This window comes from Triturus cristatus, chromosome 6 (genome assembly GCF_964204655.1).
Source record: "Triturus cristatus chromosome 6, aTriCri1.1, whole genome shotgun sequence".
NCBI lineage: Eukaryota > Metazoa > Chordata > Amphibia > Caudata > Salamandridae > Triturus > Triturus cristatus.
In genome coordinates, this window is record NC_140589.1 from 1,520,823,710 (window position 1) to 1,520,845,721 (window position 22,012).

The 22,012-nt window shown below is 45.6% G+C and overlaps 1 protein-coding gene across 5 annotated transcripts in view; it reads left to right on the forward strand.

Moving 5' to 3' along the window:
• The window catches only part of PLCB4 (phospholipase C beta 4), a 1,018,018-nt gene that overhangs the window by 842,963 nt on the left and 153,043 nt on the right, over positions 1-22,012 (forward strand). For all 5 annotated transcript variants that reach the window (XM_085612653.1, XM_085612654.1, XM_085612650.1 and 2 more), the window contains 2 exons: positions 18,806-18,894; positions 19,511-19,661. In XM_085612653.1, coding sequence (XP_085468779.1) covers positions 18,806-18,894; positions 19,511-19,661 — 240 coding nt within the window. The remainder of the gene's footprint in view (positions 1-18,805; positions 18,895-19,510; positions 19,662-22,012) is intronic.

Below are 22,012 nucleotides of genomic sequence, written 5' to 3' on the forward strand. Positions count from 1 at the left end.
TTCTGGTTCCCAAGAAGGGCAAAGGGGGCCTACGCCCTATCTTGGACCTCCGGAACGTCAATGCCTTCCTCCGGAAGGAAAGGTTCAAGATGTTAACTTTGGCTCAGGTTCTAGCTGCCCTAGACCCCGGAGACTGGATGGTAGCGTTGGACTTGCAGGACGCATATTTCCACATCCCCGTCCTGCCGGCCCACCGGCGTTACCTGCGGTTCACGGTGGGCCAAGAGCACTTTCAGTTTACCGTGCTCCCCTTCGGCCTCACCAGTGCCCCTCGGGTGTTCACGAAAGTGATGGCGGTGGTCGCAGCTCATCTGCGCAGATCAGGGGTTCCAGTCTTCCCCTATCTCGACGACTGGTTGTTGAAGGCGGGCTCGCCCCAGGCAGTCGTCTCCCACCTCCAGACTACGGCGGATCTCCTGCATTTGCTGGGATTTTCCATCAACGTGCCGAAGTCACACCTGAGTCCCTCTCAGAAGCTCCTCTTCATCGGGGCGGTTCTCGATTCGGCGCAGTTCCGGGTCCATCCACCGGAACAGCGGGTCCGGGATATACAGGCCCTGATTCCCATCTTTCGGCCTCTATCCTGGGTTTCGGTCAGGCTAGTGTTGCGGCTTCTGGGGCTGATGGCCTCCTGCATCCTACTAGTGCATCACGCCAGGCGGCGCATGCGGGCTCTGCAGTGGGACCTGAAGTTTCAGTGGGCCCAGCATCACGGCAACCTGTCCGACCATGTCTTGATCTCGGAGGGCACTGCACAGCAGTTGCAGTGGTGGCTCACGGACCGCGATTGGGTCAAGGGCAAGATCCTCTCCCTTCCCCAACCAGAGCATGTCGTAGTGACGGATGCGTCCCTCCTGGGATGGGGTGGCCATATGGGAGAGGCGGAGATCAGAGGCCTCTGGTCTCCGGCGGAGTCTCGTCTCCACATCAACCTGTTGGAGTTGAGAGCGATCCGACTTGCACTGAATGCCTTCCTTCCCTCTGTCAGGGGAAGTGTCGTGCAGGTGTTCACGGACAACACCACCGCCATGTGGTATTGCAACAAACAGGACCCAAAACGTGCGCTCTCCTTTTATTTGCACCGCACAAAGCAGTTCCGGGTGGACGACCAACTTTTCGTTGGATACGTGGGTGCTCAGAAGGGGAAACCTGTGCACAAACGGACCATCTCTCGGTGGGTCGTTTTGTGCATCAAAATTTGTTACTCCTTGGCAAAAAAGGACCCTCCTGTTGGGCTGCGCGCCCATTCTACTCGGGCCACAGCGGCTACTACTGCTTTGGGACGGGGTGTCCCTTTGCAGGACATCTGTCAGGCGGCAACGTGGGCTTCGCTACACACGTTTGCCAGGCATTATTGCCTTGACAGCCAAGTCCGGAGGGATGACTTCTTTGGCCGTTCTGTCCTCCAGGACTTTCTGGTGTGATCTTTTTTTTTTTTTTTTTTTTTTTTAAATTTCCCAAACCTTTATTCAGCATGAATATGAAATACACAGCCTCATGCCTACAACCAACCTGTGGCCGGCAGCGTGGTACAAGAAGGAGTAAGAATGTTAAACACAGCTGTCTGCCTACAACCCTCCAGGGGCCGGCTGCGGCATAAGAAGCAAGATACATAGCGTGCCAGTACGAAGGACCATTACCCCCAAAAACTTTTGCATTGAAACCGTCGACCCATATTAACGTGTAGTAGTGGTATAGAGGCGCCTGTCCATTGCGTCCCGTGATTGTCCCTACTCTCATCCCCGACTGCTGCCTGGCCAAGGGGCAGGAGCCGAGCCACTCTCGCAGGAGCGGTGTCTTGGAAGGTTAAGGGGAGAGCGGGAAGAGGGTCCGCTATGTCTGTGGGTGTGACAACAGATATGCCTGTAAGGGACCCCAGATGTCAGCCGGCCGTGAAGCGGAAGGCAGGAGTTCAGCATAACGAAGTAAAGTATCCTGGCAATGTACCATATCAGCAATCCAGTCCTTAAACCTGGGAGTTCTGCCCCGCCCCCATCTACAGGCTATCAGACGTTTCGCCATAAGAAAGGCGATAGTGGCAAATCTGCGGACAGGTTTTCGGATAGTACTTGTGTAGCCCAGGAGTGCCTGTGTTGGAGAGGGTGTCAGTGGGACATCTATCATTTCGGAAATGCCGGAAAAAATTTGCTGCCAGTAGTCGGCAATCTCCCGGCATCCCCACGCCAGGTGCAGGAAGTCCGCCCCCGGAGCGCGACAGCGCCAGCATAGATCATCCTCTCGAAGGCCTATCCTATGCATGTGTGCTGGAGTACAGTAGAGCCTATGTAAGAACCGGTAATGAATCACCCTAAACCTGCTACTGGAGGAGATCTGTTCGGTTTGTAAGCAGCAGTAGCTCCAGAGGTCGTCATCTATGGGCAGTCCCAGGTCTTCCTCCCACTTTGTACGTGCCGTGCAAGGCGAGAAGTCTAGAGTGGTGCGTAGCGAGTGGTATAGGGTAGAGACTGCATGAGCCGGAGTGGTAGCCTTAAGTAAACTATGCAGGGGTTCTAGCGTGGGTGGCTCACTAGGAAAATCCCCCGTCAATGCACGAATACCACTACGAAGCCTGGTATATAGGAAAGTGTCCATGAAAGTGGGTGCAGAGTGAGTGAACATATGAGATTGAGAACGGAATTGTCCACTATGATAGAGGTCCCCCCATGTTGTAATGTGGAATTTGGCCATAAACTTTTTAAACAGCTGTTCCTGTAAAAGGGGCAACCGGGGATGGTATGCCAGAGGAAGCAGTGGAGAATAGATGAGCGGTGCGCTTGCCACCTTCGCAAGGTATCGCCACGCTAGAATGGAGCTCGAGATCGTGGTGCGGTACGCTGTATGTGTCTCTGGTGTACTGAGTATCGCCCCCTCAAGTGGAATAGGCGCAGCCAGCCAATGTTCTACAGCCGTCTGCGGCAGAAAGGGCGTGGGGCGAATCCAGTGATGAATGTAGTGGGCCTGCGCGCTGTGATAATACAGCTCGAAGTCCGGAAGGTCGAGCCCTCCGTGCGCAAATGGGCGAGTCAACACCTCCCAACGAAGACGCGGCCTCCTCCCTCCCCAGACCAGGCGAATGAGTTCAGACCTCAAAAGACGAAAGAAGGACTTGCCAGGGTAGTATGGGATGTTCATGAACAGGTACAGGAGTTTGGGAAGAACAACCATTTTGATCAAGGAGGCGCGGCCCGCAAAGGAGAGGGGCAGCGTGATCCATCGAGACACACATGCCCGGATACATTCAAACGTGCGGCCATAGTTCATCCGCATTAGCTCTTCTCGGTCATGGGAGAGGAGTATGCCCAGGTAACGGACTTCCTCCATTTCCCACCGTAGAGGGTAGTCCAGAGGGAAAGGCTGGGCGGACGCAGTCAGTGGAAATATAGTGGACTTCCCCCAATTGATATGGACACCAGATAGACCCGCAAAACGAATAAACTCACGGAGGATAGGGTTGAGGTTGGCAGCGGGGTCACGTATGTAGAGTGTAATGTCATCCGCGTAGAGGGAGATGAGAACCTCTCGCTGAAGACAGCGCAGAGCCTTGTCCCGGTGATGTTGGCGGAGCCGGGCCGCCAGAGGTTCCATCGCTATCGCGAACAGCAGCGGAGATAGTGGGCAACCCTGCCGGGTACCTCGCGACACCGTAAAGGCGTCCGAAATGCGCCCATTCAACCCCACCCTGGCGACCGGTCGGTCATACAGAAGATCAATCCAGCGCGTGAAGCCAATCGGCATGCCCATATTGCGCAGGATACAGTGGAGATAGTCCCATTCCAGGGAGTCGAAGGCCTTGGTGGCGTCCAAAAAAACAGCCACCAATGGCAAATCCGGAGCTACATTATGCATGATGGAGAATAGCGTCCGGAGATTATTGGAGGTGGCCCTACCCGGAACGAAACCCGCTTGATCAGATAACACCAGGCCTCCCAGTAACAACTGCAGACGGTTAGCCAGTATTTTTGTCAGGATTTTTGCGTCACAGTTAATGAGCGAGAGCGGGCGATACGAGTCGCAACACTGAGGCGGCTTCCCAGGTTTCAACAAGGAGGTAATCAGCGCCTCCTGCATTGACGGAGGAAGTGCGCCCGATTCATGAGCCTCCATGAAAACCTCACGGAGCACCGGAGCAAGGATGTCCAGATACGCCTTGTAGAAGTCCATAGGCAGCCCGTCCAGGCCGGGGGCCTTTCCCGGAGCCATCTGTTTGATCGCATCTGTAACCTCCTCCAGGCCCACCGGCTCCGCCAGGAACTCCCGGTGACGGTCAGAGAGCCAACCCAGTGTGAGCTCCCTAAGGTAGTCGTCCATGTCCAGCGCACCGACTCTGGTAGTGGAGTATAATGTTGAGTAGTGAGTGGTAAAGGCCGCCAGAATCGAGCGCGTGTCCCGTAAAGGAGTCCCATCCACCCCCTCGAGTTCCAGCACGAAGTTAGAGCCTCGTGGTGGTCGGACCGCTCCCGCCAAAGATTTACCGGGTCGTTCCCCTTCCCCGTATGTGCGAGCTTTGAAGTATTGGCCTCGAAATTTTACCTCCCTTTCAGCGGTGGACATGTAGTCCGATAGCGTTTCGCGGTACTTTGCCTGCGCCTCGGCATTGGTGTTATAGTCCGGGCTATGTTCTAGAGTGTGGAGTGTAGTTTCCAGTTTGCGTAGTGTATCTCTCAAGGTCCGAAGTACCCCGGAGCTCTTTGAAATGCAGAAGCCTCGTATCGTTACCTTCAGCGCCTCCCAGAGAGTGGCCATCCGTTCCACCGTTCCCTTGTTACGGGATAGGAAGTCTTCTAATTCTTGACCCAATTCTGTTCTAAACAGTTCATCAAGTAAGATGGTGGGTTGGAGTCTCCAAGTCTGAGATCTGCCCACGATGTCGGGTAGCCGGAACTCGGCCAATACTGGAGAGTGATCGGAATATGTGCGGCCCAGATGTCGCACCCCCACTAAGGAGGGGGCTAGGGCCTTATCAACCATAATGTAATCTAATCTGGCCCAAGTTGCATGTGCATGATTCCAGTGTGTGCCTTCCATAGAAGTTGGGTGTAAGTGTCGCCAGGTATCCACGATCTCATGGGTGTCGCATATGTCCCTCAGGTATCTGTGTGTGGCAGTGTAGTGGTGAATGGAGGGGTTTGACCTATCCATCGCGGGGTTTAAGACAGCATTAAAATCTCCCCCCCATATAAGGTGGGTGGATCCCACCTCCCTGACCTTGTTCCAGAGAGCAATGAAACTGCTCGGATTATCGCAGTTGGGGCCATAAGAGCAGGCAAGGGTGATTGTCTCTACCCCTATCCTACCCCATGTCATGCAGTAGCGACCCTCGCGATCAGTGGCAGTGCCTATGGGAACGTAGGGAACTCCTCTCTTAACTAGGATAGTAACGCCTCTTGCATAAGACGAGTAAGGAGCATGAAGGGAATGTGTAGCCCATCTGGCAGCGAAGGTGGCATTGCGAAGAGGGTCCATGTGAGTTTCCTGAAGGAATACAACCTGAGCATGCAACCTGTCTAAGGCACCCAAGATTTGCCTGCGTTTCCTGGGATCCCCCAGGCCCCGAACATTCCAGGTGATAGCAGTGAGCAGGGCTCCCTCCCCTAGCTCAGTGCATGTGGTGCGGGTCATGTGTGTCGAGAGATGACTTATAGGTGACGGAGTGCAACTGGCAGCAGGGCCATAAATGTAATGGTCGAAAAAAGGTGGCACAGTGTGTTATTTCCACAGGTATATGCAGAGCGTTCATGCTGAATACGAACAACAACCCTAAAACAGTCCCTGGAATTCCCCTCCCCTTACCTACTTCAACATCCCAATTATGTCGAACATCCCCAAACCCCATCCCACCCCCTCCCACCACTGCAGCCCAATCCTGCCGGAATGCAGACCCCCTCCCAATCTCTACAACAAACATAAATGCAAAAAGTGGGGTATGCCCTATAGGGGACACGCCAGTGCGCCGGACCTGTCCTTCCCATCCCTTTTTTTCACCCACCATACCATCACCCCAGAGGGGGAGGAATTCGGGTGGGACGGGGGGGAGTGCCAGGGCGAAATCCAGTCGCCAACGTCCAGACCAGTACCTTGTAAACAGTAGGCGACAGCATATACAGGGCCCCAAACCGGAATGACTGTTCATCCCGTACATTTTAGCAAGAGGGCGAAGGGTTAATGTAGTCCCCCAGTGGCCGATGGATACGGTCCCACCCGAGAAGCATAATCCCCCCAAGGTCCAGAGTCAAAGTACAGGTTACTCAAAGAGTGGAGTCAAGAGCGATGGGGGAGTAGCTAGTGCCAAGGAAGAAGGAGAGAGACATGAAGGGGTAAAGAGACTAAACATAAACCATAACAGCGGTACTCATCAGTCAGGAGCAGTCGTCGGGGAGCTGGAGCCTGATCCCGGTCCAGGACCGCGTCGCCGAGGGGCCGCCGAGGAGTGTTCCCTCAAAAAGTCCTCCACCTGTTGCGGAGTCACAAAAAAGAAGGGCTTGCCATGATGTGTGACCTTGAGCTTGGCCGGATATTGCATGGAGTAAGGAATGTCTCGTTGCTGCAGTTTCTTCTTTACTCCTGTAAATTTTCGTCGGGCATCTTGCACTGCTTGTGTAAAATCCGGGTAGAAGGAAATGGTGACATTTTCATGTAGGATCGGTTGTTTCTCCCTGGCTAGGCGCAATACGGTGTCACGGTCTCTGTAATTCAGAAATTTGATGATAACCGGACGTGGCGGGGCCCCGGGAACTGGGCGAGGCCCCAAGGAGCGATGGGCTCGCTCCACTACCAGCTGTGGCGAGAAAGATTCCCTTCCAAATTTGTCGATCAGCAGCCGCTCAATGAAATCTTCCATGCGACCCCCACCGCTGGATTCCGCAAGGCCAATCAGGCGAACGTTGTTTCGGTGGGAGCGTGCCTCCAAATCCTCATTTTTGTCGGCAATGACCTTGAGCAGCCGGTCCATCTGCGTCAACTTAGCAGCACCGGCCACCGCGCCATCCTCCAGCTCCGATATTCGCCCCTCCGCCTCTTTCAGGCGCTCCCCATGTTGGTCCAGCCGATGCACCACTGCTTCCAGACGTGTGTTCATATTGTCAATTTTGGTGTCAATGGACGTTAGGCTCGTCTGCAGGCCGAGAAGGATAGCCTTCCAATCCACTTCCTCCTCCTCGCCGGGCCCCAACTCGCCACTCTCCGCAGGTGGGGCACGCGCTTTCTTTTTGGGGGGGTTGAATTGTAGAGTCGCCTGTTTTGCATCCGTTTTACCCATGGCCGCGTCGGGAGAGGCCTAGGAGAGATAGGCCGCTAGGTAGGTTCAATGTAGTAGGCGCTCCCGGGAGCTCCGAGTCGAGGCGCTCACCACACACCGCAGTGACAGCACCAGCTCGCCAGAGGAGCGGATCTCTCCAGATGTCGGGGGCCCGCAGATCAGCCTGGCCTCGAGGCGCTCCGTGCAGCCACAGCACCTTCGCAATCCCCCGCAAGTATAGGGTCACGTACCTCCGCTCCGTGAGCAGACTAAGAGGGACGTCTGAAGGACACGGGCCGCTGCTACTCCTCGACACCAGCGGAGGTGCGCCGCCAGCAACCCCCTCCTCGATGTAGCCCCCGGTGCCCCCAGCCACGGCACCTCCGCAGCACACAGGCCAAGGATCGTGCTCCTCCGCTTAGCGCGGCACGGTATGATGGGCAGGGTACCTATACATGTGGGAGCCACAGCCACGATGCAGCAGGAGCCCGTCCGGCAACGTAGATGTGCACCGGCAATCGCGATGAAGCGAAGAGGATGTCTGGCACACTGCGGTAGTCCAGTAGAGTGTCTTTCATGCCATCCAAAGTCCACGATTTCCTCGCGGCCCGCAGGGCCCGATGAATCCCCGGTCTCGCGTTTTTAGGAGCCTCCGCTCCGAAGGTCCGCCCCCCTCGCTGTCTCGTCCACGCTGGGCAGTATCTGCGCCGTCAGGGCGCCTACCAACTTGAAACGTACGCCGAGTGGACCCGGGACCTTCAGCTGTCCGTCGGCGTCGATTAAATGTGGGTAACTGGCCTGTAGGATATATTTGCAGGGTTTATGGACGCCCGGCTGGCGAGAGCCTCACTAAAGCGCGGCCATGACGGTCCAGCGCCACCTAGCGCCCCTCTTCTGGTGTGATCTTGGTTCGCAGACCCACCACCGGGGATGGTATTGCTTGGGTATCTATTCTAAGGTGAGGAATCTAACTAACGTGTTTCTTTCAGATGAACAAGTTACTTACCTTCGGTAACGATGTATCTGTAAGAAACATTAGTTAGTTAGATTCCTCACCGACCCACCCATCCTCCCCGTTCTGCGAACTGACATCTAGGGTTAAGGTTATCCTTTTCAGGCCCCTAGATTTTCTTTTTGGCACCAGTGTCGGTCTTTGCATGGCTCTGCGTTCCTGGCGCGGAAAGCTATGTACAAGAACTGACGTCAGCGCGCGAGGGCGGCGTCTAAGTACTCCGACGACGTCATTCCGGCGCACGACGCCGACGACGGACGCGGAGCCGCAGACGAAGCCTAGCGACGCGCAAGGGGTATTGCTGACGAAAAATCTTCCGGATCCAGGCTGACGCCTGGGGATATTCTAAGGTGAGGAATCTAACTAACTAATGTTTCTTACAGATACATCGTTACCGAAGGTAAGTAACTTGTTCTTTACACCTCTTTAAGGCAGCTTGGATCAGTTTGACAGAGGCTAGCCAATCAGGAGAGGGCAGCTGGAAGGCTAGATTATGGCTTACAGAAAAGAAAGTTTACCAACTTATTTTCTGTGATAGTTATTATAAATCTAACAACTGCAAGTTGTTAGATTTATCATAACTATCATAGTTAGTCATTGAATGACATTTTTTCATTGCTCCTGTCAATATTTATACTTAAATAAAATATTCCAATGTTAGCCTATGGAGCTTGTTATCTACAATGGGGAAAAACGAATTTGGCAGTTTTTCCCTCACCAGGGCTTATAAATCATCTTGTATAATGTCCCTGCTTAAAGTTACATGGCACCTTACCCCTGCGGCACCTAGCGGAGACCTTAGAGGTGACTTATATCTAAAAATAAAGTAGATCACTACTTTGGAAGTACCTTTAATTCCAAAGTCGAATTTGCATATAATTTAATTTTAAAGACAGTCTGCAATGCAGGGCTGCCTTTAAAATGACAGCAGGCAACACATCAGTGCATGCTCCAGTGCAAGAAATCGACTGGGCCTCTAAGCCTCCCTGCCCTATTATATACTAGGTACTTATAGGTAGTTTGAGTATCCCTTGCCTTATTATATACTAGGGACTCACAGGGGCCTGTCATTGGCAATTGTAATTATACCCAACCACCATATACATGTAATGCAGAGCAATGGCCCTGGGTCTGGTAAGCAGAGCCCAGGGCACAATCAGTCAGTTACTACTAGTATCAAGCAAACAATGGGGGTGATCAGGGCCAAAAGGATTACTTTCTCAAATACATCAATACATCATCTATTAAAATGTGTTTTATTTCAGTCTTCGCATAAAAAACGATATAAACAATAATATAAACTACCATGTTTATTGATTTAAGAAGAATCCCATTGTCATATAAATGCATAGTTATCATCACAAAAGAACATGTTACATACTGTTGTAATGTACACATTCTCAAAAATGTAGACATTTCAACCTTCTGGAGAGTCCGACCTCAAAACAGTGTTTGGTCAAAGGTATAAATGTTCTGCTTTCCACAGCTTTGATTAAAAGGTATAAAAGAATGCATTTCGTCTCCATAAACCTTGGGGAATTGCTTTAATAATTTCTGACGGCCTACAGTGCTGTCTATCGTGTCTTGTCTAGATACTTGAATCTAACACAAATCTGCATGTTATTAATCTTACCTGATTTTAGATTGTAATTTAAGATTTTAAGACTTGATGCTAGCCACTGCTAGTGCAGTTATACTGTAGTGCTGTCCACCCAATGAGAGTAACGGGCACAAGGGTTGCTGTCCTGCTGCAGTCCCACAATCTACTTCACAGGTCCATTGGTCCTTCCATTTTACTCTTGGAAAATCTTTCTCAGAGTCCTTTGGATTGTTTTAGTCCAGTGGCCACCATTGGAAGAGGACTGTGCTCCTGTGTTCAACGCTATAGCAAGTTTATGGGTATTTTCGCACCATTATTTGTGAAGTTCATAGAAGCCTATGGTGGCCGTTTAAGTACTTACTCATTCAACTGGGTGTCACAGCAGACTGTGTCACTGACTGCAAAAAAGACCCTAGGCTTTGCACAGGGGGCATGGTCACAGAAGGGCCAGCAAAGCGTTAATCCAGGGCCACCTATACAGTAGAGCATTCCTAAAGAACTGCCTAGAGTGTGACTTTGTGGGGACTCCAGAATGCAATGGCTACTGCTGCAGAACAAAGCACAGAAAGACAGCTGTCTCGAGATGGAGTGGGCTGGTGCCATGAGTACTAGTTAAATGAATGTTGTGGTGTGGCCTTGCCCTCTCTACAGACCTTACCATGAAAGTACCTGAATGTCCTTTCTATAGCCTATGCCCTTTTCGAGTCTATGACCTTTTAGCAAATTTTAGTGAACACTGTGCTGTAAAATGCACAATTTTTTCCTCTAATGGAGTACCTGTCTAAGCCCCTTCAGGCAGGTAGGCTCACTCCATTTGGCCGTTCGCTACAATCGAGAGTTGGGGGGTGTCTATGCAGGCAGTGGGCAGTACCAATGATGAAGTAGGCAGTGCCAGGGAGAAGGAGGCAAGGCACCACAAAATAAAAAATGGCGTTTTTTTGTTTGTTTGTTTGTTTGTTTTTACAAATGACGCACTGGGGGCAGTAATGGTGGGGGGTGAAGAGTAAGGAGGTGAGTTTCCATTGATGAGGGAGTCGCTAAGAGGTAGTGATTTAATCATTGCTAGGTGCAGGATGACTCATATGAACTCTAGCTGCAATTAAACAAACAGGACAAACATTCTCTTTGCTTTGTAGGAGTCTTCCAAGAAAACATCTTGTAGATCCATCATATGTTGTAGGACATTCAATTGGTTGATGCATTGTTCTAATTTACTTTGATATACAAATGATATCTAATTGTGCATGTTCTATTTATTGACGCAGCAATGCTTATTCAAAGATGTTTAACAGAAATCCATGTTGTTTTTATGACACAAATGTATTTTAACATATTTGAATAGAATGAGTTACCAATCCATTTAAGTATTAGCCAAGAAAACTCTTACATTGCCAGCACTTTCCTTATGTTGTACTTCAAGGAGTAGTAGAACGTGTTATTAAGCTTATTTATGAAAGCGTCTTCTGCAGGAACTAGTAAAGTGGCGCACTCTGTGATTCCTCTTATTTCAGATTATGAGCTGAGGGTTTGATGTGTAAGGACTGTCATCCCTGAGAAAAAGTTTCACTGGTGGTCGTGGGCTGTGTGAGGGGATGGCTTGCCCAGCACATGCCACCAAATTCTCGATAAAAGGTGTCTGCCAGGAGCGGCAACCTACAGAGGGTTCAGTGCAGATCCAGCAGGCTGTTCCCCTCTGTCCCCCATGCACTGGATACAATTCTGGCAGCAGCGGTCCGTGGAGGGAGTTCCGTGGGGCGGAAAGGCGGGGCAGGGGAGGGGCAGGGTGGGGGGTAATAAACACCGGAACATGGATTGAATTGTATTGAATTGAAAAGACTCTTATATAGCGCATGGCTACTCAAAAGCATCCCAGCGCGCCCTGCATCACAAAATGCGGTGCAGTGCGCGCTACAAAATTCGTTTTATTTATTTAATTGTTTACTTACCTCCAATTATCCATATTCCGGTGTTTAGTACCCCCCACCCTGCCCCTCCACCGTCCCGCCTTTCCGCCCCACGGAACTCCCTCCACGGACCGCTGCTGAATTCTGGTAGCACCGAGGTAACCGTGTAACCATAGCATTCTGCCAGTCACTTCTGGCGGACGAGAGACAGGAACATTTATGTATCTGAGTTGTAAAGTGCACTTTGAGCACAAAATATCATAATAACAATAATAATGATAACACCAACAACAATAATAATAATGATCAGAAGTAGCTGCATGTTCTTTCTATTGCCTTGTGATTGAGCTGCCTCTCTGCTAATTCCTGATACGGCATTGACTACTTCAGCAACGAAAATACATTTCCTATCCACATTTGGTGTTTTGGTATTGGATAATGAGACAACATTTGATTTTTTTAAACCTCCAATGTAAACTTATTGACATTTTGAATCAAATGTTAGAATTAAATTCAAATAAAGTTATCTTTATATATATATATATTTTTTTTTTTAAGCAGAGTAATTTTATTTTCTTAACATTGTTTCATGTGGCGTATTATTTTCTGTCACTGCCACCATTTTTTCAGTGAGATGGTGTTGCAGTATCCATGCTTTGCAATGTTTGGTGTTGGATTTACTCGGCGGCTGAGTTGGAGCTGACTTAGGGCCTGATGTAAGACCCTTTCATTTAGCGCCTCGCACTTTGCGACTCATTGCGAGGCGCTAAATGAAATGTACAACAGTGTTATTACTCTGTTTTGCACTTCCCAATGGGGTCGCAAATTACGAGGCTGATTAATATTAATGAGCCTCTCGCAATTTGCGAGCCCATTCGGAATGCCAGCCCTCCCAGAGATGGTGGCCTGCTGGGGTCAGCAGACCACCATGGCTGGGACTGCTTGTTTAATAAAGCAGTTCAAAAAAAAATGCAGCTCGTTTTCCTTAAATGAAAACGGGCTGAATTTAAAAAAGAAAAATGAAACATTTCATTTTTATAAGGGCAGGCAGTGGTCTCTTGGACAACTACCTGCTCCGAAAAAAATATTTTCCCACATACTAGCAAAGGGGAAGGGGTCCCCTGTGGACCCCTTCCCCTTTGCAAGTGGTTTGAAGTAGGTGGTAAACTGCAAGTGTTTTGCAGCCACAAATGTGGGCGCAACACATTAGTACATAGTTATTTGGAAAGAGGTAAACCGAGCAAAAACAGTTCTTATATCAATGAAACAAGTAAAGTCCAAACGTTCGTTCTAAATCCGTTTCTTCTTCTTTAATTCACTCTTGTACATATGTTTTTCTTGTTCCTGTACAAATTCTTCAAGCTAATGCCATCAAGCCAAGCCAACACGTGTTTCGTCCTCCAGGCTATCAGCCCAGGTCTTCATCAGGGCCAAATACTAAAATCAATATCAAGGAGATAGAAAAGTACAGTCTTCTAAGTCCTTAGGAGTGGTGTTGGTAAGCTCCTTCGTATATGGTAATTATTAAGTTCCAAATATTAGGATTCCTTAGTATAGATTAATATATGGCAGCCAAATATCCTTGTACTGCATGGCCAAGGTCCGCAATCTGAACCATAAGCTCGTGTTGCACGCCGACTTTCGAGCTGTTTTTGCTCGGTTTACCTCTTTCCAAATAACTGTATAGTGGGCTTTGCTCATATTTTACGACGTAGGGTGGTCGTCGTATGGTTGACCTTGAGGCAACAGTTCTAATAGGATACTTTACTGCTATTACGAACATCACTACTCTGCGCAGAGATTCCCAATCACCTTCTCTTTGTTTTTTGACATTAGTACATAGCATGTTGACTGGCAATTGCCCGAGTCGCAAATGTTATTTTGCGAGTCACATTTGTACATGTTGAGGATTTCTCGTTTGGGGCCGCAAAAAAGGGTCGTACCTCTGGCCCATAGTACTGTGTAGGGACCTCTTTGGCTGAGGTAATTTTAGAAGTGTAATTTGTTAATAGCTGTGGAATTACTCTTTCGTGGGTGGGTATTAGTATTGACGTATCCCTCCTTGTACCTCTCCATAACCCTTCCTTAAGCCTTTACAATTTAGGTGTAAGTATTCCCTGATTTTCCAGCTTTTCCTGCCATCACTCCCACATTTGCTATTAAAACATTGACCTACATTTGTGGAGATCTCTGCATATGTGCTGCAAAACTCCAAATAGAAAAGTTAGGAGAGATTTTTGGCAAACCCCTTCGCTGTAGGTTGTGTAACAAAGTTTGAAATACATCAGTGGTACTACAATAGCACTTCTTTACGTTGTTCAAAATGCAGTTTGTGAGTAGGCCTCTCTCCACGTGTAGTCCTTAAGGCAGGAAGAAAAGACGAAAAGACAAACAATAATTTACACTATGCTGGCTAACAATTGCTTCCCATCGAGCTGTGTATCATTAGGTGCATGCTAGGACATTACAGATAAGCATTTATGTATATTTAAAAAAAACCATAAAGACTTTCAAATGACCTAGCTTCTGGCATTAGTGGACTTGAGGGTCAGGTTCACTCCTCATTGTGTCTGCTATTCTTTTTCTAAAGAAATTTCATATACTGTTTTAGGGGGCCCGTCACGTGTAACCTTTTTCTAGTACCCTATATGTCAGCTCAAAAAAGTAAAAAAATACAACGTCTTACATAAGCATTTTTAGAAGGCAGTCCCTGTCTTGCTATGCCATAAAGTTCACTATAATTAAGATTTTTGTTGCATTTTGATTAGTCTATTTTTATTTTGTGTGGAATCTGACCAGTGCAATACTTTGTCCTTACATTTTATGATCAACTGCAATTTTATTCATGACTGGGGAATGGTAAAGAAGGGGGGTGTGGAAGGTTGAGTTGTGTACACGGAAAACTTGAGGTACTTTGTATCTTGATATTTAATTGTGTGGATGAAGCATCCTCACGTAAATCAAAGAACATAGAGTAAGACACATCACAAGAAAATTCTATCTCCATGTAGAATGTATGTAACCTTTCCTTAATGAACACAGACCACTCTTCGTGATAATTCTCTTATCTCCTGTCTAACTGGCTCGTGTGTGACTGCATCTGCATCCTTCTCGCATGTATGTTTGTACATAACATACCCTCATATGTATATTTTTCTAATAAGCTGATGAACTCTTGTATTCCTAGTCCGACAACTTGTACATACCCACTGTGAGAAAGTGTTTTATTAGTTGTGATAGATGGGAGTCCACCAATGGTAACAATGTCACTATCGTGTTAAGTGCAGTAAAGGTTTCAATAAATTAATCCTATGCTGAACCCCTGGTAGCAACAGCACAGAGCAGACAGACTTAAAATACAAAACTTGTAAAGCATTTAGAAGTACGAAACAGTTAAAAGTCGAAAACACAACACAATAAATTTTGAATAATATAATGAACAAAAGTACACCAAAATTACAAATATCCAATAGCAGGAACCAAAGTCATGAAGTTTTGAAATTTTAAATAAAAATAGTGCCAAAAATTGTTAAGCACCAATCACCGTCATCTGATTGCACTTGACCAAAACCAAGGTGTGATTTAAGGTCACTCACAATTGAGTGCGGGTTGGCTACAGACACCAGGTTTGTCCTGGTTGGAATTTTTTCTTTTCTGACCTAGTCTCTGCAATGAAAATCAAAAATCCTTAGTGGGGCAAGACACAGGCTGTGCCCGAGAAGGGCTCCATGAGGCCAGTTAGCTGTCAGATGAGGTCCCTGTAGATGCTGACTTTTTGTGGTAAAGCTTAGAGTGGGAGAATTTCAAAATGTGCACCAAAGGAATGTCTCTTGCAGGTCAGATTGTTTTGGCACTTTCATGCGGTAAAGAATTCTATGTTCAGACTTGGTCATTTTTTGGAAGCTTGCATTCCACCAGCGACCAAGGCTGCAAGCTGCAGCCAAAAAGGACTCCACAATACCCTCTACGCGACATCCCACAGAAACAGTTTTACTGCTGCGGAAAAGCACCAAGCACAAGTCACCTGAATCTTTGGCCTAGCTGCAACACACCTTCATTGGATTGACTTTGATGGTTTGCCCTGGTCCTTCAGAGGTCTTTGAAGCCAAAAGGTTTCCAAGTCCCAGGAGCCTCATTTACAAGGAATTAGCGCAGTTTTAAATTTCTATAAGTGCTGCTTGAAAAACAGCATTTTTTTCAATGATTGTTTATGTGAAGTAAGGGACACCTTCCTGCACATAAACAATCACAAGAGGTGATTGAAAACATTTCTCCTCGATGTGCCTCCCTACATCTCACCTGGGGAGGCATAGCATTCTGATGCTCTTCCAGGTTTATGATTTCTCGTAAATCTGGAAATGTGGCAGAAACCATGGGTGTTGCGTGGGTACACCCACAGCAACACCTATGGCACGCTCCTTTCACGCTAAGTGTTACATGTAAAGAGGCCATATTTACAAGGACACGAAAAGCCGCACAGGGTGGCTTCACCAGTCCTTGTAAATATGGGGCAGCAGGTTGCGCCGCCGGTGCTTCACAAAAAGTGCCGCACTGACGGATCAAGGGGCTTGTAAATAAGCCCCAAGGTTTTTCAGGATATTAGGAGGAGCACACTTTGACACAGCAAAGGACCTCAGGAACAGCACTTGCGGTTCTAGACTCACTTCAAGAAGGCACCAGCAGGGACCAAGGTAGTTCCAGTGTAAGTGGTTAGCTGGGCACTTCAGGAAAAAGGGCTTCTTGCAACTTGTTGTGTCCCTAAACTTAACAGGAGGTCAGCCAACTGACAATTGTAGTCCATTTCTTTGTTCTGAGTGTAAGTGGGAGCAGGTCCAACCTTTCAGGTATCCTACAGCAGGTACAGTCCTTCTTCCTGTCTTCCTCAGGTCCAGTAGTGTTCTGAAGAGGGTGTCCATGGGTGCCACATTTACACCTGGCTCTAGCCTGTGGGTGGGGGTGACTTCGACCCCCGCCTGAAGCAATAGAAAAAAGTTCCCTTGGATACCCTACCCACTTTTTAAGCACATCATATGTGCCCTACAGCAAGCATCCCACAGTGCTCATCTCTTTCCAAATCCAAGATGATGAAACTCTTCACTACTTGTCTAGAGCCTGTGTGCCCACCCCGAGGTGTTGCCAGAGAGATTAACAGCCCCTCCTCTTTGGTCACTTTAAACCAGTTCTGGGGGGTAACTCCTGTTCCACTGGGATTGGTGACTGTCTGACAGGGGACACAAAGAAAGGCTCTGCCTAAATAGATTCCATCTAACATTTGCCTGTGATAGGGAAGACCTCTTTGAACTTACTAAAGTTCCTGTCATAACCCATAAGGTCACCCTGCCAGAAGAACAGAAACACCTCCCCACATTCAAAGCCTTTGACCTGCTCATGTAGCAGTTTTCAAGCTTGTTTTCAAGAGAGCTATTCAGTTGCTAGGAGGCAGTTGGAGCTCATGCAGCTTGGACCCCCTTGAGAGACTTTAGGCAGGAAAAAATGTTCTTTATAAAAGTACCTTTTCTTTAATAGTTATTACAAATTCAATTGTACCAATAAAACAGATTCAAAATAACTATTAAATTAAAAAGAGTATTTGAATGCATTTCTAGCTGTTTCCTTACTGAAATTATTATTATTTGCAGTTGTGTATAGCACAAACTCAAGGGCACTGGAACGCTTCACATGAGCATCAATTGCATATTACTTTTATTTTTAGTCACAGGGAGTTTAAGGGCCTGATTTAGATGTTGGCGGATGGGTTACTCCATCACAAAGGTGATGTATATCCCTTCCACTGAAATATAAATCCTATAGGCTCTAATGGGATTTATATTTCGGCGGACGGGATATTTGTCACTGTTGCGATGGAATAACCCTTCCACCAACATCTAAATCAGGCCGTAAATTATTTGCCTGGTATTACATGATGATGAAAAGATGCTAGGATTAGAACCTGATTCCCTAGTTCCAAAGTCGGCACCTCTGGCCATAATGCCGCATCCTCTCCCATTATTAAGTGTAATAATGTAAGCCAGTGCTTTCCTATAGAGCAGTCAGCCTTTCTACAGTGAAAATAGCTTTGGGGCTTTTCCACTGTAAGGACATGTGTAACATTAAGTACCCGATTCACAAAGAGCTTCCGCTGTCGTAGCGGAGGCTATGCACTTGTCGCGGAATCTCTGCAATGAGAAATTACAGTGTGGCGCCTCCGCCACAACTGCATAGGCTCTCGGTCCTACATTTCTGCATGTCCTACTCTTAAATACCATGCATCTTACCTTATGGATTATTAGGCCTACATACGGGTGCCTTCTTAATATTTAAAAGGAAGGGTTTGACCTGTCAAAAGGGTTTATCTTGACAAGTCGAATTGCAGTTTTAAAACTGCCACAGTCAGGCTACAATGGTAGGTCTACAGTTAGGTTTTCACTGTCACTGTAGTGGGTAGCACAACAGTTGCTGTAGTCCACTAGTGACAATTAACTTACAGGCTCTGGGTGCACTCTGTACCATATACTAGGGATTTATGGGTAAGTTAAATGTGCCATTTAGAAGGTCCAGTGCACAGAGGCAAAAAAACAGCAGCATCAGTTGGCATATGTCTAAAGTAAGTGACACCATCAGAATTAATGCAAAGTGATAATGAGTATAAAAAGCACAATCATACATTTATATTGTCAGAACTGCACGCCTTCAATCTATATAAATTCATCCTTATAGTCTTAATTTTTCAACCAACATGATAAACCTCCCTCAGAATCCAATGCTGTTTACAAACATGAAAATATATTTTAAATAAAATATTTTCCTACATTTATATTGAATATATATTTCCCCCTCTTGATGTAATAAAGCTAATAAAAACATGGTGCTGTAGGCTCTGTCGCGTCTATAAAAGATTCCCTCACCCCATCCACAAAATCTGGGAATCTCTAAGACCTAGCAATGTTTCTAAAGAATTGCCATTTTTGATAATTGAGCATAAAAGCAGTCCATGAAATGGTTCATTTCAATGATTATGCATGGAATGTAATAATGCTTATGACATTGTTTTTCAGATATTGTGGCTGCATTGTCTGATCCAAAGAAATTCCTGTCTGTTATGGAAAAAAGGGCAGATCAAATGAGAGCTATGGGTATTGAAACTGTACGTATATTTCAATCATGTTTTTAATCAAATGCTGCCAAAAGTATTGGTTTCAAATGTCTGTTTTTAGCTTTGAAGGCAATATGATTTTAAGGCAATGTTTATTGTCATCATTTATCATAAAACAGGTGTAGAGTTCATTTCTAGTTACCATGCTCTGGTCTTCATTTAGGTTAGCATGAGATAACTTGGCTGGAGAAGGTGTATAGAAGAGATTTAGAAGACATAAATGTAGTAATTTGAGAATTGGACACCAACAATGCCTCACTGTGTTGAAGATTTTTGAAGCATCCACTCATTCTTGTAAACAATAAAATGCATCCAGCAACAACAAAAAATACACCCACATGCAAATCTGAACATTGCACAAGGAAAAGTTAAAAAAAATGTTCTCATTAACATAATTGTATAATTATCTCTGATGAATATGGTAATATCAGTGTAAATAGTTGAGCTGTTTTCCTTGGGGGGCCATGTTTGTCACTTTTAGATGAGTCCGTGTTTTTCATGTAAAAAAGTGAATAAAAAAGCAGACATACTTCATCATTAAGTATAATTTAATGTGTATCAACATGCCAGTGTCTCTATTGATCATGTAGGCTTTTTCTTTTTTTAGAGTGAAATTGCTGACGTTCCCAGTGACAATACCAAAAACGACAAGAAAAATAAATCAAATAATGCCAAACAAAATGTAACTCCGCAGACTAGCTCTGAAGCCCGACCAAGTGCACCTACAGGTCTAGGAACAAGCATGGACACTAAAAAAGGTGCAGTTGGATACTTTAATTTCTTATGGTTATTTCGCATTTGCATTAGGATCCATTCACTTTAGAGTATCAAGCAGATTTTGCATTGCTTCGGGTAAGCGAGGTATCTGGGTGTTCTTTCACTGTAAATATGAAACATCTCTATTTCAATTGAATTTCAATGAGAATGGTCATTTTTTAGTTCCAGATTACTGATAAACTCTAGGGTATAATAGGTGAAGTACATTTTTATTCAATATTTCACACTCTGGTTTAGTAGCATTTCAATTTACATTTCCTTAAGTGTAGCTTGTGTTTGTTTTTACCATTTGGTAGTTCTGACTATACATTAGTGACATCATTTAAAAAAACTGTAGTTCAGAATATGAGGTCTGTAACACTAATCAAGTGTGCAATTTGTTGAAATGATATTCAAGCATCATAATATGAGATGCATTCACCAAAAAATGTGTATATTTGTAATAAACTTGGATTCATTCCTTAGTCAGGTTTTAGCAATACCTTTTCAGTGCTAATGTTAGAGCATCTGCTGCCTGCAAATAACTCCACATTCATGGATTTAGTATATTTACCTGCCAAGTAATTCAGAGAAAAGCACTGATCTGACGACGATGCAAATAGAGGGTGCTGGGACAAATTACTGGATGTCCAAGAAGGTCTGGTTTAAGAAGGGGATAGGTGGCTCTGAGTTCAGGGTACAGTTAGTGAATATTTCACTTGTAATAAGTCTTCTGAGTTTATGGATGTCTTTTCACCAACGTGCAGTCTGTTAGCCAGAGGGTAGCACCATCCCCATGTTTTTTAAAGCTTTTGCAATAATAATAGCAAACTTGCATGTTAGAACATTAGACATGTGTATATGACTATACTCATTATAGATGTACTCACATCATGAATAAAGTCTAAACATGAATTGAAAGTATATTACAAACACAATATCTAAGTATGTTGCAACACGTTTGCGTAAAAAGTAGAATTTTCAATTTCAATCTAGGGCCAAAAATTATTTACCCAAGGACTTATGAGCAAGGGTGGCATGAGTTGCATGATATCACCAACATTTACTGTTAATTAATAAATGTGCCATGGTGTAAACCACGAATATTAATGCAATCCTATCAATCAAAAATGTTGTTTGGGTGGTGAGTGTTGCTGGAGATGAACAACAAACCTTAGAACAATTGCTATTTCAAATCTGAGTTGACAACTTTATGCTAAATTGGTTTCCCATAACAATTCCACCTTAACTTTGATTCTGTCTTTAATTTTCAACACCAGAAACCTATAAACAAAGTACACTTCCAGAAATATGTTATGTGCATTATAAATAACAGAATTCATACTATCCCTATATCTCCTAGTATTGGGTAAATCATTAGAAAGACTAATCACCACAACTACTTAAATATTGACCACTTTTGGAATTATGATGACGGTAATGATCCTGTAATTGAGAGAAATGACATGTAGTTTTTTTAAAGTTTCCCCTTGATCCTTTTCTGTTCCAATGACTAATCCTATTAATCTTCATTTTGTTACGACACTAGATATTTGAAATAAGAAAATTGTCTTTTGTGACATATAACTGATTTCTTTAAATGTGAAAGGGATTAAATGAACCCTTTCTGTAAGTAGAGCAGTAGAGTTAGCCATGGAATTTTCATTGGTTAAAGGAAACCAAGTCTGCCTAAGATCAAAATGAAAAGTGACAAAATCTGCAAAAAATAAAATCACCATAAGATTTTACACATTTAAGATTTCCACAAAAAAATCTAGTTGTATAATATGTCATTAAATTGTAAGTAGAATACTAATTAAATCCCTAAAGAAGACTTTTTCAGACCCTGTGCTTAACAGGCGGTTGTAAAGCGAGGTTTAACAGTTCTTGTACACAAAGTGAGATGTGGCATCTTATCATTCCCACTCAAAAGTCAAACAAAAGGCAGGATGGATCTTTGCAGACAGTCTTCCTACCGACATATCAGAGCTTTAATCAATTGGGGTGCAATACATAGGTGATCCATATATAGTGTGTTCTATCATAATATCGAAATTAAATATTGAACTGCATTTGTATCGACCACACACTATCGACTACTAACATATGTTCAAGATAAGTATAAGTGGAGTTAGGAATAGTAAACCTATACTTCCCTATGTATGATTACCTTGACAGTATGTTGGTAGTTGATATATTAGAGTTGATACATGTGCAGGACAGTATGCTTGACCTCCATATAGTAACATACAACCATACGGGATAGGGGACGAATGTTGTCTCTATTTAACATGAGTGGATTCAGAATCAGGTTTGAAGAATTCAAGTAAGTGGAATGGTCAGAACCTCACTT